Source organism: Nicotiana tomentosiformis, chromosome 6 (genome assembly GCF_000390325.3).
Source record: "Nicotiana tomentosiformis chromosome 6, ASM39032v3, whole genome shotgun sequence".
In the NCBI taxonomy this organism is placed as follows: domain Eukaryota; kingdom Viridiplantae; phylum Streptophyta; class Magnoliopsida; order Solanales; family Solanaceae; genus Nicotiana; species Nicotiana tomentosiformis.
In genome coordinates this window covers 142,123,747-142,151,417 of record NC_090817.1, presented here as the reverse complement: position 1 = coordinate 142,151,417, position 27,671 = coordinate 142,123,747, and the positions used below count along the sequence as shown (strand labels likewise).

The 27,671-nt window shown below is 34.6% G+C and overlaps 3 protein-coding genes across 4 annotated transcripts; all 3 read left to right on the top strand.

Annotated features, from left to right (window-relative positions):
- The first annotated feature begins 1,396 nt into the window (after positions 1-1,396).
- Positions 1,397-7,696, top strand: LOC104095677 (uncharacterized). 2 transcript variants are annotated; one of them, XM_009601856.4, is made up of 7 exons: positions 1,397-1,792; positions 3,053-3,152; positions 3,834-3,896; positions 4,247-4,361; positions 5,742-5,824; positions 6,788-6,849; positions 7,307-7,696. In XM_009601856.4, exons 1-7 carry the CDS (start codon positions 1,590-1,592, stop codon positions 7,410-7,412), a joined length of 732 nt encoding a protein of 243 aa, XP_009600151.1. In that variant the 5' UTR covers positions 1,397-1,589; the 3' UTR covers positions 7,413-7,696. The 2 variants fall into 2 exon arrangements, with proteins under 2 accessions (XP_009600151.1, XP_070034047.1); XM_070177946.1 differs by lacking the exons at positions 5,742-5,824; positions 6,788-6,849; positions 7,307-7,696 and adding an exon at positions 5,013-5,221.
- Positions 7,697-9,969: 2,273 nt separating this feature from the next.
- LOC104095678 (cytochrome b561 and DOMON domain-containing protein At3g07570-like) lies at positions 9,970-15,373 on the top strand. Its single transcript, XM_009601857.4, has 5 exons — positions 9,970-10,349; positions 10,696-10,881; positions 11,632-11,848; positions 13,832-14,115; positions 14,976-15,373. Exons 1-5 carry the CDS (start codon positions 10,143-10,145, stop codon positions 15,204-15,206), a joined length of 1,125 nt encoding a protein of 374 aa, XP_009600152.1. The 5' UTR covers positions 9,970-10,142; the 3' UTR covers positions 15,207-15,373.
- Positions 15,374-18,212: 2,839 nt separating this feature from the next.
- LOC104095679 (auxilin-related protein 2-like) lies at positions 18,213-26,706 on the top strand. The gene is made up of 8 exons (XM_033655964.2): positions 18,213-19,205; positions 21,122-22,787; positions 22,894-23,041; positions 23,450-23,547; positions 23,677-23,742; positions 24,760-24,849; positions 25,394-25,570; positions 26,180-26,706. Exons 1-8 carry the CDS (start codon positions 18,613-18,615, stop codon positions 26,216-26,218), a joined length of 2,877 nt encoding a protein of 958 aa, XP_033511855.1. The 5' UTR covers positions 18,213-18,612; the 3' UTR covers positions 26,219-26,706.
- Positions 26,707-27,671: the final 965 nt, after the last annotated feature.

The following is a 27,671-nucleotide window of genomic DNA, read 5'->3' as shown; positions in this document are numbered from 1 at the left end:
TTTACTCTAATTTCTTGGGCTAGTATACTTAGTGTATATTGAACGGACCAAGTAGAGAAATGATATTTTTGTACTGAATATATAAAAAATATTTTCTCTAATTCATTAAAATGAGCTTATACTCCTAATCTTAATATAATTATTATGATCAATGTGATTTGTTTATTGTTTTGATTTATCAAAAGGTACAACTCTATTCAGAGTTAGTGTATGCATAATAGATTGGACAATAACGAATAACATTTGTGAAATAATAATTAGTTGATAGAATCCATGACTCGGTTTTGAGTTTGATGATACCCCTTTCATGTAAGCTTATAAGTTTTCATGTGAAAACCCGGTCGGTGAATTTTGTAACCGTCACATGAAATAATTTAAGCGGAATTATAAATGATTTAATTAGTTGATTAAATTAAATTTTCAGTGATTTAATTTAATTAACTGGTATTTGGGATCTTAACATGGGGAGTTAAAATAAGTGTTAGTGAATTTTCGAAATTCATATTGAGGAGTTCAATTGCACTTTTTTAGTGGAATAAGCTGCAATTAATTATAGTAAGAATTAATTCATGCAAAATTTCGAATTAATACTATAATTAGTAGCCTCTTATTATTTTTGTGGTCCTTGCTATACCTAGTAAAAATGTGGGGTAAAAAGTGACTTGAGAGAAAAGTCAACTGGTAGAGTTAGAGTAGGATTCTACTTGCACAAGTAGAATCCGTGTCTACTTAAGGTTGTTCTTGCCCACTCAAAGCATATTCGTCCAAGGTATTACCAAGATCATAGCAGAAGACTGCAGCCCTGTATTCTTGCTGTGTAGAGAACCTTTGCAACGATTTCAAGAGGTTAGTGTTTCTAATCTAGTAATTATATCATTGTCTAGTTTACATATATTTGATATCTTTATTATATGCTTGTTTCCGCTGCGCATGTTCTAACATACTGAAGGTTTATTACTACTAATTACTTGAGTTATATTACACAATAGTGCACATAATTTAAACAAAATTGATTTTAGACGGTAACTCAACTAAGGAAAATTGCGTAAAAATTTAAAATAAAAGTCACTATAGTCTTGTCATTTCAAAAATAAAAATCACTTACGACCAAGTAATATTTCCGACAACTTAATTAATGTGACAATATTTTCGAAGTCAAACGTTTATTTAAAAAAATTACCATATAATATTACCGTTTTATGGTTGATGGTGTTATACACGCACTGTTACATAATTTATTTATTTGTTTAGACATAGATCAAGCTCACAGGAAAACTGAATATAAAAGTATAAATTAAGTCCTATATCATGGAGTGGATAATCTCACTAGAGCAGTCTAATCACGTTTAAAGCAGTCTAATCACGTTTAAGTATTTGCTTAAAGATTAGCACCCACACCCAATCCGTTAAACACTTTCCCGCAGATTTTCTCTCTCGCGCACATCTAACGAACTCGTTCTCTCAGAAAATTTAGCACTAAAACACTTCTAAATTGCTCAATATATTCAAATTGCATCGTTTCTCAGAAGCAATTTCGCAATTAGAAGGCGGAGAGATTTATTTTCTCGGATTTGAAGTAGTGAATTTTGATGGCGGCAAGTGCGAATCCGGCGGCGGGTAATAATGGCGGTCAAGAAGGGACGAATAATGCGAACGGCACAACGAATAACGGCGTTTCGGTTCCTGATAACTCTGTGATTGGACCTAATCAGGGGGAGCTCATTCACAGTAGAGGCCTTGCCGTTGAATGGTCTCCCGACGAACAATCTCTCCTTGAAGAATTGCTCGCCAAGTATGTTACAGTATCTCTTGTGCACGTGATTGTATTTGCTAAGCTGTGTATTTTTGGTTATCTTTTTGATTATTGGTATTTAAGCTGATTCAAATCTGTGAAACATTGCTTGTAAAACTAGAATATTACTAACAGTTATGAGGGATCCAAGATTTAGACTTGATGGTTCAACCTTTAAAATTTTACCCCAACCTATGGTACTTTTGAAATTATGGGTTCAGAATTTAATGTTTGTTGAAATTTTAGTAGTTTTTACATAGATAAGTATGCTCCACGTCTAAAATGGTGGGTTCAGTTGAACCTGTAGTAGACATGCTATATCCGCCTCTGGTTCTGAGTTATGTCAGTATAATCCTTTTTTCTTTTGCTATCTAATTATTTAATTAAGCTCCTGTTCATCTAAGAAACTTAATGATAGAAAGATGTTTGTTTTGTTTTCTAAAACCAGTAGTGGGGTCAACTCTAGTCAATATTATCAAAAACTCAGCATTTGTTAGTAAAAGGTTGTTGACTAAGCAATGGTCCATAATATTCATTAGCCTTATGTTTGAAGTAATTTTATGCTTGACCAAGAAATACTCAAAAACGTGAGAACTTGGCTTGTTGCTTGCTTTACTCTGGGAGGTCGGGAAGGGAAGAACGATACGAGGGTAAAGCAAGCTTCTTTTGATGTTTATTAGGAGATGTATCATTTTGATTACATAGATATATGATAAATTACTTAAAAATAATGGGTTTTTCGTTAATTTCATTGAAGTAATAGGATTCTAGTCTTGACTAAAGGTAGATCATGCAAAGTCCTTGTTGTTGTCCTTTTCATCATACCCATTGATACTGGCATCTGCCTGAAAAGGCAGGTACGTATGATGAGAACAAATAATCATCAATTTCCCAGAATCACGTTAGGAATTTACTCTGACAGTGTTTACCATCTAGAGTAAGTGTAAGTAAAGGGTGGAAAATAACTAGATTGCATGAGAAACCTTGTTTTAAAGCCGTAACATAGATGAGCAGATATTAGTCATTTGCTTTATTCATCGTGTTTTTCATGATATTCATGAAAGGCTTACTGCATATGTGAATGCCCTAGTTGTTATGTTTAACGAAATTATGCATTTCTTCGCAATACAACTTTTCTTGTCATCTTCTGACTAATCACTGTTTGATTCTATTTGCTGCATGTGTACTTTGGATTTGCTTAGTTTAGTTTGATAGTCAGATATTTTGCTAAAAATGAACAGTGCAATGCTATTTTTGCAGATACGCAACTGACAAACCAATACATCGTTATGCTAAAATTGCTATGCAGTTAAAGGACAAGTGTGTACGAGATATAGCGTTGAGATGTAGATGGATGAGTGTAAGTCGTACGATTCCATATTAGTTTTAACTATCTATTCACATATTCGTTAATCAGCTGTTATCACAGGCAATTTTAATGTTTAAAGCATACTTGTTAGCCTCTCCGGTAATTGAAATGTTGAGATTAGTTGAATTGGAAGTCTTTCTGACCTGCTCCTTATGGATGTAAACAGAAAAAGTAGGACTTGGTAAGAGATTGGTCTGGAGGATGTTATTTTTATAAATACTTAGGGTGCTAGTCTTGATTTCGAGTCTGGTGTATATTCACCCCTTGTAGTAGAAGGAGCAATAGTCATGACACGGTATAGATCCCAGCACAATTTGTCAGTATATTTACCTATTTGTAAATTAATTAAGTCAACTTAATAATAATTAAACAAAGAGAAATGGATATCCCTTTTTTGTTCAATGGTCTTGCCATCCCCTGAATGGGGTTGCTTTAACCTCTCCAAAAATTTTGGCTTCTAGTTTAACGGTACACTCCATGAAGAACAAAGTGCTGTGTGGAGGACAAGTGTGGAAAATTAATGTATACTGTATTCTTACAAAAGTTTGGTTTGAGAAGAAGGAGGACTCTACAATGCCTTGTTTGGAGCTAAATCAGTCTTTTTTTCTCTTTCATTTATGCATAATAACTATGTTTAACTTGCCTTTTCCCCTTTTCTTTTTATTGAAGCAGAAAAAGGAAAATGGGAAGAGAAGAAAAGACGATCAAGTTTCGAGGAAAAATAAAGACAAAAAGGTGTGTTATCTAATTGAAGCACCTGGTTCTGGGCCCTTTTTTAGTAAATACTTAAGAAAAAGGGTGTCAAGTTTCTGTTTGTGGAATGAATGTTCTTTGTTACAATATACATCCAAACATAGACATCTTTCCCATGGGACAATGACGCTGCTAATGAGGTTCTAACTGAGGCACGTCGGGTTGCTGGTTGAAAACATCCATATGTAGCCATTTTGATTTTATACCAAAAAGAAGAAGAAAAAAAGGAAACAAATGATTTACCTGCAGTCTCAACGACGGCAGTTATGCTGTATATTGCAATGGTTTTTGAATTAGTTCTTTACCATGATACCATTGATCTTTGGTTTTAGGAAAAAATTACGGATTCTATGCCAAAATCTACTCATGCTGCAAATCGCACAAATGGTCCTCCCTATGCTCAAGCTGTTATGTCAATGGACAGTGATGATGGAATTTCCTACCAAGGTTGGTTCTTATGCCTCTGATTCTTCTTTTAAAAATCAACTGAAACTTGAGAAGCTGATTTTTAACTAGGACTTTGCTTTTTAGAGCTGTCTCTGCTTTTATTTTTGCGCTCTAGGGTCTCGCAGTCCTGCCTGGAATGACATGTTAGAGGAAGGTATACATATTAGGAAAGATGAAATGAATAGAGATGGTAAACATATAATCTCCTCTTGATGATCATAACTGCATCACTGGGAGGTTCTGATAACTGACATAATCACACTTACCAAGGGATTACTTCAATTTGAGTTGTTTTTTATAGGTAAAGTTTACTTCAATTTTAGTCGCCTTCAAAATGTCTTTGGTTTCTTTCACTCCATAATAGAACAACATGTGAACGAAAGGGTCAATGCTAGACTAGTTGAAATGTGAAAATATGAAGCTAAGCTAGGTCATCGCCTTTCCAGCATTCCCCAAAGAAAGTGCGAACATTTTGTCTGGTAGATCAGGAGATGTACTATTTTCATAAACCGAACTATTATGCCTATAAATGTAGTTCATATAAAAGGTACCCGATTGTTTTCACATGGATTAAACAGTGAGCATTTATTGCGTGATGTTAAAATTTTCAATGAGTTTTTGTGAGTGAGGTCGCCCATTTTTATTTTTCAGGTATTGGTCACAGCTACAGCCAACTCTCTACCAACTTAGTGGATTTTCTAAATCTAGTGAAACTTTTGGACAGTGGATTTGGTTTGGATTTTTTTTGTGCTTCTAACTTTTTGTTTTTGGATTTCTTGAGGTGTTTTGAAAAGTTTACTTGCTATCAATTGGATTTTATGATGTTGGAAATGATACTATTATGAATGTTAGTTACTTAGTACTTTCTAAAAGCTATCACTCTTATCTGATAACTAATAGAAAAGGAGTATAAAAATCTTTTATTTCCTAATTGGACAATTAACTTGTAGATGAGTATTTGTGACTTGAGCTATATGCTGGATGATATTCTTGCCATTCATGCTGACCACCGAGTTTTATTTGTACTATTCATTACTCAATAGCTAAGGTGGCTAATATGAACTCCGCTTCTCTACATGCTCTATCATTGTTAGCAATTTGAATTGGATCTTCAATTTTTGTATCTGCTCCAATTTATCCTAGTCTTATTTCATGGTTTTGTAGAGGAATGCTCTTTCTACCAATGCACTTACAACCAACTCAGAATGTTTTGTTGCATTTTGTGGGTAGAATAGCAATTCAATTAATATGCATTACATTCTCCTGTTATTCTGTCCATGATATGCCAATCTGAAATAATTATGTTTGTTATTTAGGTCCTTTTTTTTTTCTTATTTTATCTTGGTCATATATGACACATGTAAATCATGTACTTTGCAGCCATTGGTGGTCCCGCTGGACAGCTTCTTGAGCAAAATGCTCAGGCCTTGGATAAAATTTCTGCGAACTTTGCTATTTTTAAGGTCAGTTAATGGTTTTGATATTTTCCATTAGCCCCTGCCATCCTTTTTTTTGTGAGCTGTGACACTCAATGTATATTATGTAGGTAAACCATATGGGTGATCTGCTGCTTACACTTGTAATAGGTTTATTGAAAAAGGAGAAAATGTGTCTCTTTTGTTTATCAGCTTCTTTACTGGTGTAAATCTTAATATATGGATCATGCAGACTGCATTTGGATTTTATCAGCTCCCTTCATGAATAGTGGGAGACTGTCTCTTAGACTTTAGCTGTATATTTGAGCACTTTCTCAGTGCAGATTCCTACTTAATGAAATCCTATCTTTACTGATAAAAGAACAAAAGGAATATTCATTACATTGCTCGTATGAAGGTTAAGGGGGTAGATTTAAGTCTTCATTGCCTGATATGAAGAGAAAGTAGCTAAAATTTTTGCCTCTAGTGGGAGTGAGAGGAAAAAGATATCCTCTTCTTGTTCCCTACAGTGACAAGGTTCAATTTCGAAGGAGGCCCGTGATTCTTTTTCTTTTATTCTACTCATGGAGGCATTTCTATATGTGATAAGATGCATAAGCATTTTGGAGTTTTAACTTCTGCAAACCCAGTAAGCGTTCAAGCATGAGAATCAGTTATAGGGGATGATCTTTCTTTTGAAGGAAAATTCAGAAATAGTTTCTACTTTTAAAAATAGAGAAACTTTCAGGACTTTTTTTCTGTTATGCTGCTGCGTCATGATTCTTTGCTTGCAAAATCCTTTTTTTCAGTGCACTCGTCCAGGGAACAGCATCTTGCAATTCTTGCATGCTGTGCCTACTGCCTGGTGACGAGTCAGCTATACTATTCGTAATAAAGTTACATGTGATATATTTTGATCTTGCTTGACAATCCGCAACTTAAAGCATTATCCCTCTTGTGTGATTGGTGGTATTTATGTTCTTCATGCTTTTCTCTTCTGTTACCATGCAGATCCAGGAAAACATCAACCTTTTCTGTCAAGCTCGAAACAATATCCTCTCCATCTTAAATGAGTATGACGAATTATCCTTCCACTCTCTCTCTATCTTTGGCATGTATTTGTTTTTGTGTCAGTTTCATTTTTTTATCATGAATGAATGTCATTTCCATGCTTTTATCATGAGTGAACCTCTTCTCCATTTTCAAGACTACATACTTTTACTATGTGATGATTTTGCGCATTTACTTCCTTCCAGTAAGTGTAGAAGTTTCTTGTCAAGCATATATTGCAAATAAGGAAGATAGATTGATCGACAATTTTGGTAAAGAAAGAAAGACAAAACTGTCTTTCGAGAAGAGAGGAAAGATGTAAAAGTTAACCCCAAAAGTTCTTTTAAATCTTGGAACACTTAAAAGGGTTTGTGTATCAAATTTTCTATTTGTATTATTTGCTCAACAAGGTGCATAATTTCTTGACTTCTCTCAACTTGCTTGCCGCTTCCCTGCATGCTGATAACTACTCTTTTGCAGCTTGAATGACGCGCCAGAGATAATGAGGCAGATGCCTCCACTTCCTGTAAAGCTAAATGATGAGCTCGCCAACTCAATGCTTCAGCGACCACCGTTGCCAAAATAGATCATGAGGTCCTGGTTTTCTTCCTCTGGGGCTTTCTGGGAGATGTTTCTCACGAATTTCCTGAAATTGAGACACTTTAGATTGCTTAGAAAGCATAATAAACTGGCTTTGTTGCTTTTACATGTCAGAGTTCGTTTGCACTTTGTTTTTCTTTTTATCTTTATTGGAATAATACTACGAATTAGCTGGTTTAGCATGTGAATATAGCAAGTGTAGGAAGGGTTTCTTTTTTATGTAAATAATTTCATTCATAGAAGTTAAATAGAACGTTTTGGTTCATGAAAGTTGGTTACTGACTCTGACTTGCTTCCAGTGATAATTAGTTCGCAGTTGCGCATATAGGTGGTTACTGGTTACAAATTTTGTACCATTTATGGCTCAATGTTCAATCAAGAATTCAAAGAAATAAGAACTGAAAGAAATTCAGTGCATCAAACTTTTTCTATGCTTAATGCCTATTTGTCTCCTCAGGCTTTGTTATTTTGATTGATGTCTAACCGAGGGCGGATGAAGTGTTGTGTTGCTGGAGTTAGTAAAATTGTAATACACTAAAATTATAATAAATAGCAGATTTGAACCCATAAAGTACAGTTCAACAGTAAGAATTTTAAAGGTTGAATGTATAGAGTTCAGAACCTTAATTCGCCTGTTGGTCTAACCAACTCGAAAGAAGAAGAGAAATAAGAGGTCCTCCCACCAACTCTAACAGGAAGTAAAATGGGAGGAAAATTTTATAAGTGCCGAAATCTTATTCTCATTTTGATTGTGAAAAATGGGATCCTAAAATTTAAGATATATGAGAAATCACGGACAGATCATTATTTGTCACTTGCACTTTTATTTTGAAAAAAAAATTAAAAAATCCATGATCACTGAGATAAGAATATAACACTTCTATCACAGTTCAAATTTAAATAAGTAGGTCGCCGTTTGTTCAAGCGACCTGCTGGTTAAATGTTTTTGCAATTTCAAATATTTTGGCAACTATTTTAACTTTTGAGATTGAAATTGCCAATTTGAATAAGTAGGTGCTTTCTCCTAGTGCCAATTTGTAAAAGGAAGACTAGCAATGCTGATTGTGTAAAAGAATACTATCTTGTATTTTTATTGTTTAGCACGTAACTTGTCAAGTAATAGATTTGTGTCCTATAAATTTGTTACACTTTCTGTATATAACAGTTAGAACTCATCGTGAACTGGCATATGTACAATCCCCTATTGCAATTGTTTCTATATTGTCACGTCCAAAGAAATTGACTTATAGCTTGTTTGGCCTGACTTCTAAAATTAGTTTATTTTGAAAGTTATTTTTCTTTAAAATATTTTTCAAAAAAATGCTTTTGGCGAGAAACGATTTGTGTTTGGCTAATTAATTTGAAAAGTAAGGTTGTACAACAATTATTGTTTGACCAAGCTTTTAAAAAGTGTTTATATGTGTATTTTTTTCAAAAGTAATTTTAGGAAGAAACAACTTTTTTCCTGCTTTGCTTATCAAAAACCGTTTCTGTCCAAAACACTTTCCCACTTCTTATAGCTTTGGCTATATACCTTAACTTTGAAAAAAAAAATACTTTTGACCTCCAAAAAAAACTTTTAGCCAAAAAATAAATGTTTTTCATTTAAGAATTGCAATACCTATAGATGTTACGAAATAGTATCATATCAGTAGAAGCTTTATCCCAATATAAAAAGCAAACCTTTACTTCATCTACTTTTTTTTTTTTTTTTTTTTTTGAAAACATAAAATTAGGTCGCAACGACCAGGCACGATACTAATCTTTACATCAACGTTCCTATGGTAGGAGTATCACCTAATGATTCCATTTTGTTTAATACTATATAGAACATGTGAGGTCCCCATTTTTTAATTACCCACTTTGTTATAATACTTCAATCTCAATCATAGACATCATGTTTGTCAATATCAACAAACTAATTAGTTTGAAATCTGAATTTGGTTGGAGTTGAATATATACATTAGAAGTATCAACTGGACGGGCTGGATTAAATTTGAACGGGTTGAATCAATAAACAGATTATGATCCAACGGTTGAGTTCAAATAAGTTAAATAATGAGTTATGACTCAAGCCATTAGTTCAGACCCTTTTTTTTGGTTAAATAATGTATTTTTTAAAAATTATTTGCTTAAGTTCTTTCAAATTTACATAATTCCTGAACTCCAAATTTGATTTTGTATGTTTGGACTTGTATTACATTTTAACATGTTGGTACTTGGTTTACGCTATTTGATTCATTTTGATGAAGTAGTTCGATGAGTTATTTCACCTTCTAACCGGTTAATTCATGTCAACAAATAGATTATAGTTCAACCCTTCTAAATTTGGACAAATTTAACGTGTTACTAAAAAATAAATTAATATTATAACCTCTAATATAATCTGAATCTATTTCAGATTTTCAGACGATTTTATTTTCCCTCCAGATATTCAGATGGTTCATTATACAGTAGTAGTACTATTTTTACACTTTGACATTAACAAATCACAATTCCCATTTTCTATTCCGTTTATGGACCATCTATTTTTTTTAACAGACACCAACCACACTATGTTTTTAGTTTCCCAATATTATACTCAAAAAAATTCTCTCTAACATGCACATTATTATAACCAAGAAACAACCAGGCCATTACTTCTTCCACCCTTTACAATCATTTCACCATCTCTTCAATTGTTTGCCACAAAGAAATAGAGCAAAAATATCGAAAGATGAAGACATCTTTCAAATTCTCAGCCTTCTTCTTCTTCTCTATTTTCTTGATCTTCCAAATATTCAGTTTCCAAATTCGGATAGTAAATTCTCAAGGCAGCACAGATTCATGCAGCTCCAGTCTCAAACTCAAAGGCGAACTTCTTTTCGACACAACTTCTTTCTATTGTCTTTCAGTATGGGATCAACAAGGCTACATTCTCAGAGTAAGTATTATAAATTCCCTTCTCAAATGCAAGGGGAGCTTAGGAGCAACGATCAATTTGTATTGTGTGACCTATAGGTCTAGGGTCCGAATCGTGGAATCAGTCTCTGATACTTGTATCAGGGTAGACTGTTTGCATCACACCCTTGGGATGCGGCCCTTCTTCCGATCCTACGTGATCCCGGGATGGGTCTGAGCCGTGGAATCAACCGTTGAAACTTGCAGCCTTCTCTCGATCCTACGTGATCCTGGGATGGCTTGTGCATTGGGCTGCCCTATTCTTTATTCTTTCATCAGTTCATTAACATTAATCTCTTTATTCTCCTCTTGTTTTTGTTTTTCTAAAGTATATGAGAACAGATACAAATGTATGGAGCTATGTCCTATCAGCACCAAACACAAATGCATACATAGCCATGGGATTTTCCAAAAATGGCAAAATGGTTGGCTCCACTGCAGTTGTTGGGTGGGTCAGTAATGAAGGAACTGCCACTATGAAGAAGTATTTCCTCGGCGGACAATCGCCGAATGAGGTTTATTTCCTATCTCACTCATCCTTATTTACTTATATATTTTATCTCTAGACAAATTAGAGCAAGTTCAACTGATTTTATTGCTTTTACTCAAACTGTGTATATAAAGTATGCATATACAAGTGAAAATGGTCAAAAATATCCTTTACACTTTATCATATCTTCTCGTATTTGTCCATTATTCTTGTTGAACTCCAATTTGAACTATAATATAGTGTAAGTTTAAACCACAGTCAAAAAAACAAATATGAAAATTTGGATCTGTTTTTCTGAAGTATTTTGAATTTTGATACGTAGAACCCACTCAACTCATGGTGGGTCCCAAAAAGTTCGATGATAATTACAAGACAATTTGCTAACTATTACTATGATGTATGGAAAGATTGGGTTGATACAGGGGTGAGCACCCTAAATTTCCAATCATGTGAGTTCGAGTCACCCCAAGAGCAAGATGAAGAGTTCTTGTAGGGAGGGAGCCGAGGGTCTATCGGAAACAACCTCTCTACCCTACGATAGGGGTAATGTCTGCGTACACACTATCCTTCCCAGACACCACTAGTGTGATTATAGTGAGTTGTTGTTGTTGTTGTATGAATGACCACAAGTATAATGGATGAGTATTGAAACATATAATAAGATAACATTCATTTTGGATCAATTAAATCTGATCTTGAATTCGTCTATATTAATTTAATCTGTTGTTAGTAAAATATGATCACTTTTAATAAGAAAATAAAATTTTCCGAGCAGGTTTTGCCCGATGAGGGAAACCTCCAACTAGTCAACTTTACATCCTCCGTCGTAGCTGAGGATTCGAGAATTTATATGGCATTTCAGTTGAATACTGAAATGCCCAGCAATCGGCTCATCTACTCCGTCGGACAGACGGGAATGCTGCCGTCCGCCGCCGATTTCCGACTTACAGAACACCAGGATCGTATCTCCACTTCCTTGAATTATAATTCAGGTCAGTGAATTATTATTATTATTATTATTATTATTATTATTATTATTGTTGTTGGTGGTGGTGCTGTTATTTAATGAGAATCATAAGAGAGTTTAGAAAGTTTTAAAAGAGAAAGTATGGAAATATTCTGATAATTTAACTTGGTTTACCAACTGAATATAACCACACAAGTATAATGCGCTCAATTTCAAATTTTAAGAGAATTCGTATTAAATATACGAATAAATTAGAAGGAATCGATATGTCCGTGAGTTGTTAGTTTTCTTCCAATATTTGATATGTAATTCCATATTTAAAACTTGTGAAAAATTAAAAGCCACCGCTTCGTAAGTTGGTTATAGTGTCAGCTGGTATTGCATGTCTATTACGAATTCTCCTGAAATTTAGTGAATTTTGGTACAAAAAAAATATTGGGTTCGGATAAATTCGGTTCAACAAATTATATCCAACGTTATGGTGGGTGGGTTCCACGTACGACAGCTTCTAACGAAGGCAACCATAATATTGTCAAAGAGTAAGAAGATAGTCGCTAGGCACCAACGAGTGTATCAACTACTTTATACTATAAAATATAAATAAAGTACTATTAAATTAACATACGTAGCTTTTAGTAGTTTTTACACCATTGAATTGGAAGTTGGGCCAATGATGTTCGTTAAATTTTCTTAAGAAAAATGGCATTAAATGGCTAATTGCTTTGATATTAATACTCTAACGGTTCATTTTTACTTGTCCACTGTGGACTTTGCACACCCCTTAATAAATAAAATGAAGTGCATAATTTACCATGATACTCATATTAATTGATTCATATTTTTAATGGATTTGAAAAAATAATTTGAAATGAGTAATTAATACTGTGGATATAACATAAAAAAAAATTATCTTCTCTTGATATTTTAAAAGTGACAAGTAAAAGTAAAAATTTATTTTTAAAATATTGGACAAGTAAAAGTGAACGGAGAAGAGTATTTGTTATTGCTAGCAACTTAATACCAAACGAAGATATATAGTACTTCTCGGTTTATGAACTTAAAATGACATGACAATAAAAAAAAATGGTTCATTATTGTATGTCAATGATATATTTCCCATCCTTTTACATGCAATTTACAAAGAAAAAGGAAAAAGAAATCTATAGATTGACTGAGATTTGAGACTTGTGAACTTCATCCTAATCAACCTTCAATAATCACAATATCATTCAATCAAGTATTTCTTGAAACCAAAAAATTAGTTGAGATCTCACTACTAAACTAAATTTGTATTCTAATTTCTTTAAGACAAAGCAAATCTTAATTTGGAAAGGAGAAATGTAGCAGTAATCCAACTTGTTTTAAGTGTCCAAAGTTCACATGATTTCCCAAACAACGTGATGTTCTTATTAATACCAAAAGAAAATGCTAGGCACTAGCTAGGTATGAATAACAATATATCTTAGTTGAATTCCGCCTATAGTGCATTTAATACTAGTTTAAGATATAATTGATACGCGGTGGTGTCCGTATCAATTTGTTTGTACTTCGACTATATATTCTATTAGGTACTTGCTATCTCAAACCAACACAAGTATCAGGTAACTCCGTCAATTAAATTTTAGACAAATAAGAAGAAATTACCTAACGTTTTATCTCTATTGAGTTTTGCACCTTCTTCTCCCGTCATTTTCACCCGCTAGATCTTTTAATTTATGATTTTTTTAACATAAAAAGTCAACATGTTTAATAAAATCGTCTAAAGTATGTCAGTTGAAGATGTTCTCGACATTTTGTGCCCTTGTGCTCAGGGGCGGATCTCTAGTACGAGTTCACGTGAACCCAGTAGCTTTTTCCAAAACAATGTATATGTGTTAAAAAATTCACTAAATATCTATAAATATTTGACAGTGATCCCAATTATTATTGTAAATTTACTTAAAGTAATCGTGGAAACCTATAAACTTCAAATTCTGAATCCGTCTCTAATTGTGTTGATGCAAAACAGGTCAAAGTGAAAAAAGTACACCTTATGCAAATCTGAGAAGAAGCCATGGACTTCTAAACATGTTTGGCTGGGCTATTTTCATGCCAATTGGGGTCATGGTAGCAAGATACTTGAGACAATATGATCCAATCTGGTTTTACTCTCACACCACCATTCAATCACTCGGGTTCATCCTCGGATTTGTTGGTGTTATCAGTGGGCTTGTTCTCAATAATCGCCTTCAGAACAATGTCAATAGACACAAAGGCATTGGCATCTTCATTCTAGTTCTTGGTTGTTTGCAGGTTTGTCACTTCTATACTATACTTGGGATTGTTACATAAATAGCCGGCTACATTAATTGTTTACTTTTTTAGTCGATATATATAAATTATACATTGAATATATATAAGTACACACATATTATACATGAATTTTACATATATTATACATCCACCATTTTTTTTAATTTAAGAAATTAGGTGAGCGGCTATTTGGATTAATTCTTCTACTCCATATACTATTAGGGCTGTCAAATTTGGCCCAAGCACAAATGACCTGTCCAACCCGTCTAAGGTTGGACTGGTTATTGACCCACCCAAAGTTGGGCTTGTTATTGATCCGCTTATTTTTTGAACTCAGCATATCTTGACTCAACCCATCTCAATTCATTTAAAGTTTGGCTGATTTTTAGTCCAAATTGATCCATGAGTAACTTTGCCAAAATATCTTTAAAATATTTTTTTTTGTTTGATATGTTATATAAGACCATAACAAAAGAAGAAAAGTTTTATTTAGTAAGTGTACAATTCATAAGATAACAACACATATTAATTAAACTTTGGTAAGAGTTAGACGGGTTGGGCTGTGATCCAAATTTTAACCCATCTTGACCAGTCCATCTCAACCTAAATAACTTTTGGACGGGTCATTAACCCGCCTATTTATTGACTCAATCCAATTTAACCCACCCCAAATCGGGCCCAACCCGCCTATTTGACACCCATGCTCACTATAAAGTCACATAGAAGCAGACAACTTACTGTAACATGAAGCACACACTTACTATAACATGTTAAATTACACGGAGAGTGTAAAATTCCTTGCAATAAATTAAATCCTTAATTGGTATTCATTTTGGCTGCTTGATCTTTTTGTTATGTAGGTTATTGCACTTTTGGCTAGACCAGAGAAATCATCAAAAGTAAGAAAATATTGGAATTGGTACCATTATACCACAGGGAGAGTTTTGATAATGTTGGCAACAGTAAATGTTTTCTATGGAATCCATTTAGGAGATGCAGGAAGTTCTTGGAAGGCTGGTTTTGCTGTTGTTTTGGTTATATTATTCATCACTGCTGCCATATTTGAGATCAGGATGTGGAAGAGAAAATAGAAATTTATGCTATGAATATTTTTGTTTATTTTTCTTGTTTTTGATGATTTTCCTTTGTATTTTCTCTACACTACATTACATAAAACCAACAACCATTTTGTAAGAATTTAAGTTTTATATATTCAATATTTACACGATCAATGTAAATTGATTACTTTTATAGAAAATTAGACCCGATTTATGAGAATCCAAAGAAAACGTATATTAATTTTATATTGGTTGCATATGTTTCACTTATTTTATAAGAGCTTTTCAATGAGTTCGGATTTTCTAAGAAAGTTTAATGATTGTTGATAATTCTACTACTGTGTTTCATAGTTCCTCATTTTTTTAAAAGTAAATAAAGGGTAACATTTGAGCTAACTTACTCTTTTTAAAAACTTGTTATTTGTACCAATACAAGTCGCTTCGGTGATAATGCAGTATTCAAAATACAAATCATGTTGTACGTATAAAAATTCAAAAGAAAATTGTTGAGCAACTATGGTGGAATAATAAAATACCATGTAATTGTTTTCATCAATCTAAATCTTAGTGCCCAGGATTATTAATAGGAACTATACGATGAAATAGTGGAAGTGTGCGATGTAACAAAAAAGAAAAAATAACCGTGAGATGTGTAATGACGAAAATATAAGCTTAATTTTTTTAATTAGAAGTGAAGATCGTAGTGGGGCACCATTTGATTCCAAAGTAAAAGGATCATTTCATTATATTTAAATAATTAGCTATTACAGGCACCACTTGATTTGAGAAACAAATAGTAAACAATTTCTTTTTCTTTTTCAATTATTATCTTTTAGCTATAGGTAGCATTCCCCTAATTAGGGGTGTTCATAAAAACTGAACCAAACCGAAAACCAAATCAAACCGACCAAAAAAAATCAATACTTTTTGGTTTGGTTTGGTTTTGGTTTTGAATTTTAAAAGCCGATCAAATTTAGTTTGGTTTTGGTTTTAATAAAAAAATAACCGAAAAAATTCGAACCAAACCGACTATAGAAGTAGTTATTTCAAATTTATTATTACACCTATATATATGTATATTTTTGTACAAATATATATATATATTTGTACAAAGTTTCTAAAATTTTATGGTACATGTTAATTGTTTGCACTTTTAGTATAGTTGCATGCCTTTACATTGTAGTTTGATTGATAATTTTCTATTATTAAGTATAAGAATCCATTTCATGATAAAAATAATCTATTTTTAATTGAGTCCTTAAATTATTCATCATTATTTGATTCAATTATCATCAATATATCTTGGTAAATGATAGATTTCTCAAAAGGCAATTGATTTGATAGTGGTACGTTGAAAATGTAGTCGCCGGAATATGTGTTTGGTATTATATGTCTCATATTTAAGAAAAAATCGATAAATAACCGAAAAATCCGAAAAATCGACAAAACATGATATAAACTGAAGCGATAGAAAATTGACTTAATTGATTTGGTTTGTTTCTAATATTTTAAAAATCGACTTATTTGGTTTGATTTCTTTTTAGAAAAAACCGATCCAAACCGAACAATAAACACCCCTACCCCTAATAATCAAAGTACAACCTTCAAAAGAAAAAAAAACTGGAAGAATACTATCAAGACTTATATGCTAATGGCATTATAGTTTATCACATAATAAGTGTGAATTCAATTTTCATGTTTATTTCTTTTTTTATTTTCTCGGTTCCAAGATGCAATAAAAAACTAAATGAAAAACTAAGAAAACAAAATGATGGTAAATGGTTAGGTGTAATATAATCTATATTTGATCCAGTTTTATAAAAATCCAGTCTCAATTAGAAAGGTTGAATTTAGTGGACTACGTGCCGTAACTACTTACTATAAATGTATATATCTTTTTTTTTTCCAACTATAAATGTACATATCGAGTAAATAAAAAATTCATGAAGAACTTGTCTTTTGATTGTACATTTGTCTTACAAAACCGAAAACAAATTACTTAACTTTAGAGATATTAAAAACCTTCATTTTGATCATTACCTCACTGTTATTTAAACATTTAGTTTGTTCAATCTTAAATATAAAGATTTGTTATTATAGTCAACAAATTAACCACCTTACTTGTGCCAAACATATGATACTCATATAAATAAATAGATAATTATATTTTTCAAACTACTAAAAAGAACAGCAACTGCTAAGAAACTGTTTTTAAATTCGTTTGAATTACTTTGTCCTGTTTATTTGCTGGACAAGATTGTACCAATTTATACAAAAGAACAAAATTCATTCTTGATAAGGCAAGGTACAATAATGATAGAGGAGAAATGCTTAATATAAATATTTTTTACATTATTAATGCGATCTAATAAAATATAGCGTCTAACTATACTTGGTTAACATGTTACTTATTTATCTTTATTCATACCTATTCGCACCAAAAAGATATATTAAAATTTGCACCAAGTTGACATAGCTACCGTAGTATGTATAATTAGAGGTTTCGCATTCAAATTTAGAATTGAAAAAATCTAATTGAGAGTTGTGCCTTATGCAATCAAAAGTTGAATTAATTGAACCAATAAATTCTGGATAGCATATAATTATAAAAAGATAAATAAAGAGAGATCTGCACAACAATATAAAATGATAGCAAAATGGATAAAAAATAGTTATTCATCCATATTATTCACTAAAAACTAGGTTGAATAATGAATTTTTTAAAAATGACTCAAATATGAATAAGTTTCATATTATACACCTAACAAATAGATAACCAATAAGTTTAACTTTTAGATTTCAAAGACTCAAATTGGATTTTTTTTTAAGTTTGAAAAATTATGAATTTTTCCAAGAGTGATTATATTTAAGAAGCTGTAAATAATATGAATATCTATATTATCTGCCGATTAACTTATTTTTTATTTATCTTAAATATAAATCAAATCAGATAATTTATTCCTTTTTAACTACCAAATATCCAAACAGACCCGCCCATTTAATAGCCCAGCCTGAGCTAGGATCAAAATTTCGCGTGAAAGTAAAAAGAATCGAGATTTCCCGAAAAAAGTAAAACAATTACAACTGAGATAAAATACCGGCGAGAAACAAGAAAAAAAAGGACGACGGAGGTGGAGGAAGAAGAAAGAGAGATTAAGAAAAAGAAAGAGAGTAAGAGAGAGAAACAGTCACCGAAACTCAGTCCTCCTCTCTTCAAACCCTAATCCACCAATTTTCTCTCTCTACATATACGTACATATATTTAAATTCATATATTCATGTTCTTGTAATTTCTGATCATTCACATTTCTGCTTCATAATTCAGTTTCCAGTATTGCCCTTCCGATTTCTCCGAATTTCCAGATCATACCACAAGCAATTGCAGTGTTTCCGAGAGCAATTCGCTCCAGATCTGAAAGGACCGTACAATATATCTTCAATGGACGACCTCGATGTGCTGGCTCGAGACTTCGGGTTCAAACCCGCCGGAAAATCAGCTCCGATGAGATCCGACGGTGGAGATCGCCGCACCTCTTCCGTCCGATCATCAAATTCTTCACCATTGTTCGATGATCCTGATAGTCTATTATACAAAGACGTCTTCACAAAATCTAGTAATAACAACAGTAAATACTCTTCAATGAGCGATTTCAATTACGATTCCATTTTCAAATCCAATTCGAATACTAACAACAACCACAATAACAACAACAAAATGTCGTCGATGCCGGTGTACGACAAGCCAGTGTACGACGAGGATATTTTCGATGGATTGCCAGGACTGAAGAGCAAATCGGTAACTGAAAAATCTGCATCCGCCGTGAGATTTGATGACGAAGTTTTTGCTAAAATGACTTCGCCGCCGCAACCAAAGCATAAAGACGCGCACTTTGGTGATCTGCTGGGTAATTTGAAGGGGAATGAGAAAAAGGTAACAGAACCGAAGAATAGTACGAGCAGCTCGAGTGCCAGAGAGTTTGATGATTTGTTAGCTGGTTTTGGGAGTAGCAGCACTTCCACCACTAATAAGAGGTACTTTTGTCATAGTTCTCAAAGCTCGAGTTTGTTCTTTAATCATAATAGATTAAATAATTTAAGCTATTTTTAGTGTGATCAAGTAATGGCCCGGAGTGGATACAAAATCAAGGCATAGAGCTGATCCTAATTAGTTAGTGATTAATACATAGTTGTTGTGAAGTCTGACATAGTTGGATTGGATGTGTCTCGATTGCAACTAATGGCAATATGAGTGAGTTTCCATCGTTCTATTGCAACAACAACAACAACAACAACAACGTAGAATCTCACTAATGGGGTCTGGGGAGGGTAGTGTGTACGCACACCATCGTTCTATTGCACGAGCAGAAAAACATTTGCAAGCACCTGCGGGTAAAATTTTATTTGGGCTGGAGATCACTAATTTCAAATTTGTTGATTTAATTGGTTTAGGTAATTCAGTTAGATATGTTAGAGTCTGAACTTGCAGTAAGCCGTTCCGTGGATTGGCATGAATGAGCAAGATCTTGAAGATGTTAGAAAAAACTAGGCTTCAATCCAAACTATCTGGAATCAGCTGTAGGAGTCCTGAATATTCATTTTGTTAAATTTGGACCCCACATTCCAATACTTGTCAAGGGTAGAAGTTCGCATGCAAATCTTTAAACAAACTAAATGACTCCTGACGTTCATATCCAAGCCTTAATCCCGACTTGAGGGATACTAGCTGTGTTGTTGAATTTCTAGAGCTATTGAAACGGTATTAGCATGGCATTCGTTCTGGATTAAAGCATACACAGGATCAGAAAAAAGGTTCACTATCTGTATTTTGGTTATTCATTAACAGTGCAAACATATATGCCCTTATATTAGAGCCTGCGTATTATCTCTTTTCAACAAAGGTCAGTGACATTGAATATGATCAAAGAAAAAAGAAAATACAATGGCACCAAAATAACTTGTGTTGAGAGTCAACCTTGAATCGCTGACTGCATATAAATCAGTTTAGTTATCATGATCTTCATCAAAAGTTTAGTTATCATGATTTGCATTTGAAACTGGTCTTCTATGTGCTTGTGTGACTTATTTTTCTTTGATTTCCTCTTGGTGGTTGGGAGTAAGGGGGTTATGGTCTAGCGAAGAGAGAACATTTACTTTTTTTGGATCATACAAACATTACTGTGATAAAGGGGTCAGGAAAGTGTTTGGATACTGCAGAAGGCCATCTCCTCACTGAGTGACATACATTTCTACTGTCTAGGTTATTTTGATACAGCTTGAAAGGGATAACGTGTCACAACTGTGCCCGCTTGCACGTCGAATAGGTTAGCCATATGAAATGTATTGGAAATGTATCTTTTAGCTTTTTGAAACTCCGTATTTCTTATTGTTGTTAATATATGCAATTACTTGCCATATTACTGATAGGCAAAATGCTCTATAATTAGGTGGAAAGCAGTGTATTAACTCTAAGCACACACCCACACAGAATATGTAACTGCTGTACTTCATCAACCAAAAAAAAAAGAGAATATGTAATTGTTGCAGTGGAATGGATATAATTCCTGTTAGCTTTCTCAAAGTTGTGGTAAATTTTAGTACTTGGTAGTTTGCGTGTTTTATAGTAAAATGAAATCAGTTCATTTCTCCATTAACCCTTTCACTTCTCACAAATTTCCTTCTAGATTATCAGAGTGACTAGAAAATATTAGATTGGATTTAAAGTAAATAAATACTAAAAGAAGAAGAGAAGATCGAACAGGGGTGTCTCAACGTGATTGCATCATTAGACTGTGTTTGACTTGTGGGTACATTTTTCCTTGGCATATCAGTTGGTAATTAGTGACATGGATTAGAATAAATTAATGTACTGAAAATACAGTGAAATTGTTAGCTTATCTTTGTTGTCCTGAAATTTGATTGTCTACTGAGGGAAATGTGGTTTTGCACAGGTCATTTACAGAGTCCAGTCAATACTCCAAACCCGCTGGAAATCCAAATCAAAGTTCTAGTGTGCTGGATGACCCTTTTGCAGGCTTAGGGTCAACTTCGATGGCGGCTTCATCTTCCCCAGGGGAGTTCATGGATCCACTTGAAGAGATTGGTCATCAGCTTGGTAAATCTGGAAATGCAAAATCTGAAGCTTCATCGGTTAGTGGAGGAGGGCTTGATGATTTAGATCCATTGAATGGTTTTAGTAAGTCTGTCCCTCCGTTCTACCCTGCTAGGAATAATAGAGGGACGGAAGGGAACCCTCAAAGTGCAGGATCGGGAAGGAGTGACACACAAACCTCTACTTCTAGAGAAAACATTGGAAAATCATCTTCTAGATCTTCTGGTAGCCGGTCACAGAAAAAGGTGCCTGGGGATAGTTTTCAGGACTCTCCTCTGTTTGACATGCCTTCAGCTGATCCTCGGAGATCTTTTGGTCAAGCTGCTTCCCCTCCATATGCAAGTAGCAATATTCATGAAACAAACTTTGAATCAGATGCATCCCCAAGATCAGAGGAACCTTCTGATGATGTATGGCTTTCTGTATCGGAGATTCCTCTTTTTACACAACCTACAAGAGCTCCACCTCCATCACGACCGCCGCCTCTAATTCCACGGCGAAATATAAAGTCAGATTCAAATGCAAGAAAGAAGGGTGACAGATATTCGTCTTCTTCAAGTTACAACCAATACTCTGAAAGTCCTAAACTTGCTCGTCCTGCAGCCAAGAGCCCTCCAATTTCACAGTTGGATCAACTTGATGAATTTGCCATGGGTAGGTCTCCCCATAGCGTGGATGAAGGTGCAGACATTCATTCTGGTGAAGATACGAGTGCAAACTCTGTAGCTGCTGCATCTGCAGCTGCGATGAAGGAGGCTATGGATAGAGCTCAGGCCAAATTTAGACACGCTAAGGAAGTTCGAGAAAGAGAATATGCAAAGGCAGCTAAGAGTAAGGAGGCTGTAAACCTGGACAGGGAAGAACAAGCCGTCCATGAGATGCAAGAAAAAGAACTGAGAGAAAACAAGGAGAGGTTAGAACGTGAACATCAACAGAGGGAAAAAGAAGAGGAAGAGAGAGCACAACAGAAACTGGAGAGGGAGAGGGAGAGGGAGAGAGCCAGGGAGATGGAAAGAGATAGGGGTAGGCAAGCTGTAGAAAGGGCTACTAGGGAAGCACGTGAAAGAGCGGCAGCAGAAGCTAGAGAAAGAGCTTCTGCCGATACTCGTTTGAAAACCGAAAGAGCTGCTGTGGAGAAGGCTGCAGCTGAAGCTCGAGAACGGGCTGAAAGGGCTGCGGTTCAGCGAGCACAAGCAGAAGCACGTGAAAGAGCTGCAGCAGAAGCTAGAGACAGAGCACAAAAGGCAGCTGCAGAAGCAAGGGAAAAAGAAGCACGTGAAAAAGCTTCAGCTGCAAAAGCTGAGGCTGAGGCAAGACGTCGAGCAGAACGAGCTGCTGTAGAAAGGGCTGCTGCAGAGGCTCGGGAAAGGGCTGCTGCAGAGGCTCGAGAAAGAGCTGCTGCTGCTGCAAGGATGAACCAACAAAAGAATGACGATGATCTTGAATCCTTTTTCAATATGGGTTCTAGAGCCAACAGTGCACCAAAGACAAGAACAAGTTCTTCTGTAAGTGTAAACTAAACAACACAAGATATCAAGTTAAGCCTCTTGCAATGCTCTATCTTTTGTTTCTCGTTTTGGTAACCATTTCTTTCTTCACCTGCCATTTTAGGAGACTTCATTTGCTTCACAGTTCCAGAACAAGGCAGGTCCGGAAGGGCCAAAGGCAACATTCTCATCTACCACAACCTCCTCCAACAGGACAAAGGCATCTTCATCAACTACGAGTTTTGTTGATGATCTCTCGTCAATTTTTGGAGGTACTACTTTTCTGTGGCTTCACTGGCAAAATTCATGGGGCTAGTCTGTACAGTACTACTAATAAAGTCTCGCAGGCTGGAGTAACTATCTGACGTCTATTTACCTTCTCCAATTTTTACCCTCATTTGTATTTATCTTACTTAATTAGAACCTAATTCAACTCATCAGCTAGTAATAGTTTTTTTCATCTTGAATAACTTCCTCAATTGTACACAAGATGCTTTTAAAAAAGAAAAAAAATTCCTCAATTTCTTACCATTTGTTTTTATGTTGTATTTAAACTGTAAGAGGTCATTTAGGCAATTATATGCTTATTGACAAACTAATGGCATATGCACTGCGTGTCCCGTTGTTGGTTTTAAGTCTGTCTTATCGATTTGTGATTACTGAATATTTTTCTTAACCAGCTGCCACGTCATCTGGAGATTTCCAAGATGTTGAAGGGGAAACAGAAGAAAGAAGAAGAGCTAGACTAGAACGCCATCAACGAACTCAGGAGCGTGCGGTATGCCCCCTAACACATGTGTCTTTTCTCTTCATGTTTCAATAGTCAGGGCAAGTTTCTATTTACAGCCTTTGAGTATGTATAGCATAGTTTGGCTTTGTATATGATTTATGATATGTATTTGCTCAGGCCAAAGCTTTGGCGGAAAAGAATCAGCGTGACCTTCAAGTTCAGAGGGAGCAGGAAGAAAGACATGTGAGTACTGTTTTAATAAATAACTTGCAAAAGTACTTATAAATTAGAAAAGGTCATGCCACTTATGTTACTACACACCCTCAATTCCGCATATAATGATGACAGATGCTAGATGCTGTTGGCCGTAACTTTTTTCTTTCTCCCCTCGTTTGAGAGTATACTGCTACACCTGCCTCTCTTTATCATTTTAATTGAGACACTTGAATCACAAATTTGAATCTGGCGATTTTTTATAATTAATGAATATGTTCCTTGTTCGTCATGCAATAGAAAATTTCACTTTCTAAAGTTCGATCAAGGGGTAGGGAATAAACCTGTATGTCATATCCTGTTACAGATGATGCTTAAAATCTTCACAGATAATGGCATATACAAGTTATGTTGATGTCTATGGTTCCAAATACGTAAATTGTTTGCCTAAGGATGTTTAGGCTAACCTCTGTAAAATTTGAGTGGTGTGCAACTATTTTGTAATAGCTGAATAGAACCGCACAATTCTTTGTTTTCTATACCCACTGGTACATGCCTGGATTGCATTACAGAGTAATAAAACAATCATATTGTTGCGGTGCTTGTTTAGACGCCCCATCATTTGTAAATCATAATTTAGAACTTTGATTGGAAAGGTTTTCTTCCTTCAAATGTTGCCTAAACTTTTGGATCTTGCTTAAATATGCAATCTGAGCTAGCTATGTCCGATATCAGTAGGATCACTTTCTTCTTTTTATTGCTGAATGAATCAAGTTAAACTAAGAAAAATACTCCTCAAGGCCTTTCCTTTATACACATGGTGCTATTCAGTGTATATCTAAATGGGTTGAGTATTCCTTACTAAAATATGTGCTGGCAGAGCTTGGGTGCATCAATATTTCTGGGATGAGCTTGCTTCTTATTTTTCTCTATTGGCATTTGTGTGCCTTTCATCCTTCATCTTTCTGCTCCGACTTTTATGATATGTCTTTGCTGTGAATTTTATTATTTTATCACCTGTTATAATTGCTTACTTTTTCTTTACAGAGAATCGGTGAGACCCTAGATTTTGAAATCAAGCGGTGGGCTGCTGGGAAAGAAGGAAATCTGCGTGCACTGCTATCAACTCTGCAATATGTACGTTCCGTCTTATGTCCATATATTTTAGGAGATCAGTTGCACACCTGAACTGCTCACTCCACTTAACACATCACCTAGTTAACAAGAGAAAGGAGAAATCCAAGGGCATGTTTTTTTCTATAGTAAATAATTGCCGAACAACTGATACACACATCCGATACATTTTTCTGTCTATGTATTTACTTGCTAATCATAGTCACGTTTTGTTTTTTGGGTGGGGATTGTTGGCTTCTACCTGTCCGCACCTTAAACAACACTGGTGTTAAAGAAAAACACCACAGACAAAAACGAAGCCTTCATGTCAGATAACGAATTTTGCGTCCAACTATAGAAATTCACCAAAAAATATACAAATATACGGAACATCTACAGAGACCAAAATACGTTGGATCTTTGGAAAATCATGATTTTTCTGATTGACATTCACAAATTAGCTATGTATGAATGGAAAAGCCTATAATTGCTGATAAATATGATTTTCTGTGCTTCTACTAGAATGGCCTTGATGAAGATATCAAATTGACTTGTGTTTATTGCTTAGGTGCTTTGGCCTGAATGCGGTTGGCAGCCGGTTTCTTTGACGGATTTGATTACTGGTGCTTCTGTGAAGAAGGTATATAGAAAAGCGACATTGTGTATCCATCCCGATAAGGTGCAGCAGAAAGGCGCCACCCTTCAACAGAAATATATTGCTGAGAAGGTGTTTGACATGCTCAAGGTATTTTATCACTGGTCAACACATTGTTCCATCAATGCAACATGAATTTGTTTTTTCATGAACATGTCCTCCACATTTCTTGTTAATCAGAGGTTTTACTCCTTTATCACGATATGTTAATAACCAATTAGTCCGTGGTTATGGTCTGGGTAGACCCATTGACTCCATATTCCAAACAACCCCACTTTCTTCCCTGGTATGTTGCTTTTTGAGTAGCGGGTCAAGGGTTCTGAACTTTATGAAGCCTGTTAAAAGCAGATGTCTTGTGGTTTTATAGGAAAGGGTTCTTATGCCAGGCTAATGGTAAGTTTCATTTCTTGGGGTTTTTCCTTTTGCCTTTTTTGAATAATAATTGAAAGGTCCTCTCCTTGTCACTGCTTGTTATTTCTTTTACTCTCAAGCCCCTTGAGATCTCAATGCTTGACTTCGTAAATTCTCTGCAGCACTAGGTGGTTTGTACATATGGGTCTTTTCTTTTTTGTTTTTGTACAGAAAAGTTCCAAATTATATAACTTCCTGGCGCCAACTTAGTGCCAGGTTACTGTTTTTAGTACATTCTTTTCCTTACCTCTCTTAAGATATTTATTAAGGTTCTATACCTTTCAATAGGAAGCATGGAACAAATTCAACTCAGAGGAGCTTTTCTAGATGCTGCGCTCATTCATTAGCTTTGAGCTACCTTTGGTTTTTGATAGAAGAGGTAGGAACTGTTTCAAAGCATGCTCGTGGTGCCTGTGCATTATTAGCTTGTCTCCCCATCACGTGGCATTATTGGGCCGGCGAAAGAGGCCTTCATAGCAGTGATGTTAAACTGTAATGATATAATATGTCGCTGTAAATTGATGTCAGTGCCAAAGACATTTATGGTGAATGGCACTTGAATCGACTGGTTTCGGGGAAAAAAATATCATCATTGTTCATTATGTGCAGGAAGAAAGGAGCAATTTATCATTGAATTAAAAAGTTATACAAAATGTATTTTCACCATTCATTTATGTCAAGTTTTTGTATCTATTTGAGAACAAATCTCTCTTACATCATTTTTGGACTGAGAACGAGTTTGCCTGTATTGAGTATCAGAATGATATTTTTAGCCAAAAAAAAGTATCAGAATGATATTTTTACATGGTGTGAAAGGATGTGAACTCTAGTCTTCAGAGCCAAATTTTGCAGTTCCACGGACTATGTGATGCAAGTGTTTTACACCAGTCGTTGAGTTTGACACTGATTTTTGTAATTACACTCAATCTAATTCTCACGTAGCATTCCTAATTTGATGAAATCTGCTTAACATTTTGACAATGTTATCTTAGATTTCTGATGGCCAATAATCTTGGATGGGTGTATAAAAAGGGCAGACCGGTTGGGAAGGACTGAATCACAAAGTTTATTGAACATTTCTGCAGGTGACTGTATTTCTGAAGGAGGTTGTTTCATGCTATGTTTGTCCAGCGATAATCTGGATATAAAATTAGGCTTTTACAAATGAAGTGACAATGGTTCCAGTTAAAGAGGAGACAACGTAAAATGGGAGCATGTGAAGCCAAACATGAAATAATGATTGAACTTTTCACCCGAAAAGTTGTTATAATTTTGGATCACTTACTGGATTCAACTTTCAAGCTTGATCAACACAAAAAGTTCGATCCAAAGGCAAATGACTATTATTCGTATTAAGATACGACAGATACCAATATTCTGCTTTTACAGATCGCACTAATTTCTCTCTCAAAGGAGAATCAAATGTGAACCCATTCTGCTTTTACAGATCGCACTAATTTCTCTCTCAAAGGAGAATCAAATGTGAACCCATTTACCTCTCAAGCATATTAATCTATAGTTAAATTTCTCTATAACAACCTCATTTATTTCGATATTTTTTAGTTGCTATAGTGAAGTGTTGTTATAAAAAATAGTATATATTATAATATAACATGAAAACTTGGTTTCAAAGAAAATTTGGTCATTATAGTTAAGTATTGTTATAGGTAAGTCTGGGTGTACTCTCAATCAAAACAAAATTTGATGAAAATTTTCATTGATTTACGTCTGCCTATTAGGACAACACAACGTTAAAGTTTTCATATCATTTCAAATACAA

What these genes read in the sequence shown, in the direction of transcription:
- LOC104095677 (XM_009601856.4), top strand. Translation starts at nt 1,590, where the DNA reads ATGGCGGCAAGTGCGAATCCGGCGGCGGGTAATAATGGCGGTCAAGAA. An exon ending in CTTGAAGAATTGCTCGCCAA is followed by an intron (nt 1,793 to 3,052) that starts GTATGTTACAGT and finishes CTATTTTTGCAG; the next exon opens with ATACGCAACTGACAAACCAA. An exon ending in ATCCTCTCCATCTTAAATGA is followed by an intron (nt 6,850 to 7,306) that starts GTATGACGAATT and finishes ACTCTTTTGCAG; the next exon opens with CTTGAATGACGCGCCAGAGA.
- LOC104095678 (XM_009601857.4), top strand. Translation starts at nt 10,143, where the DNA reads ATGAAGACATCTTTCAAATTCTCAGCCTTCTTCTTCTTCTCTATTTTC. An exon ending in GCGGACAATCGCCGAATGAG is followed by an intron (nt 10,882 to 11,631) that starts GTTTATTTCCTA and finishes TTTTCCGAGCAG; the next exon opens with GTTTTGCCCGATGAGGGAAA. An exon ending in TAGTTCTTGGTTGTTTGCAG is followed by an intron (nt 14,116 to 14,975) that starts GTTTGTCACTTC and finishes TTTGTTATGTAG; the next exon opens with GTTATTGCACTTTTGGCTAG.
- LOC104095679 (XM_033655964.2), top strand. Translation starts at nt 18,613, where the DNA reads ATGGACGACCTCGATGTGCTGGCTCGAGACTTCGGGTTCAAACCCGCC. An exon ending in ACTTCCACCACTAATAAGAG is followed by an intron (nt 19,206 to 21,121) that starts GTACTTTTGTCA and finishes GGTTTTGCACAG; the next exon opens with GTCATTTACAGAGTCCAGTC. An exon ending in AGGTGTTTGACATGCTCAAG is followed by an intron (nt 25,571 to 26,179) that starts GTATTTTATCAC and finishes ACCTTTCAATAG; the next exon opens with GAAGCATGGAACAAATTCAA.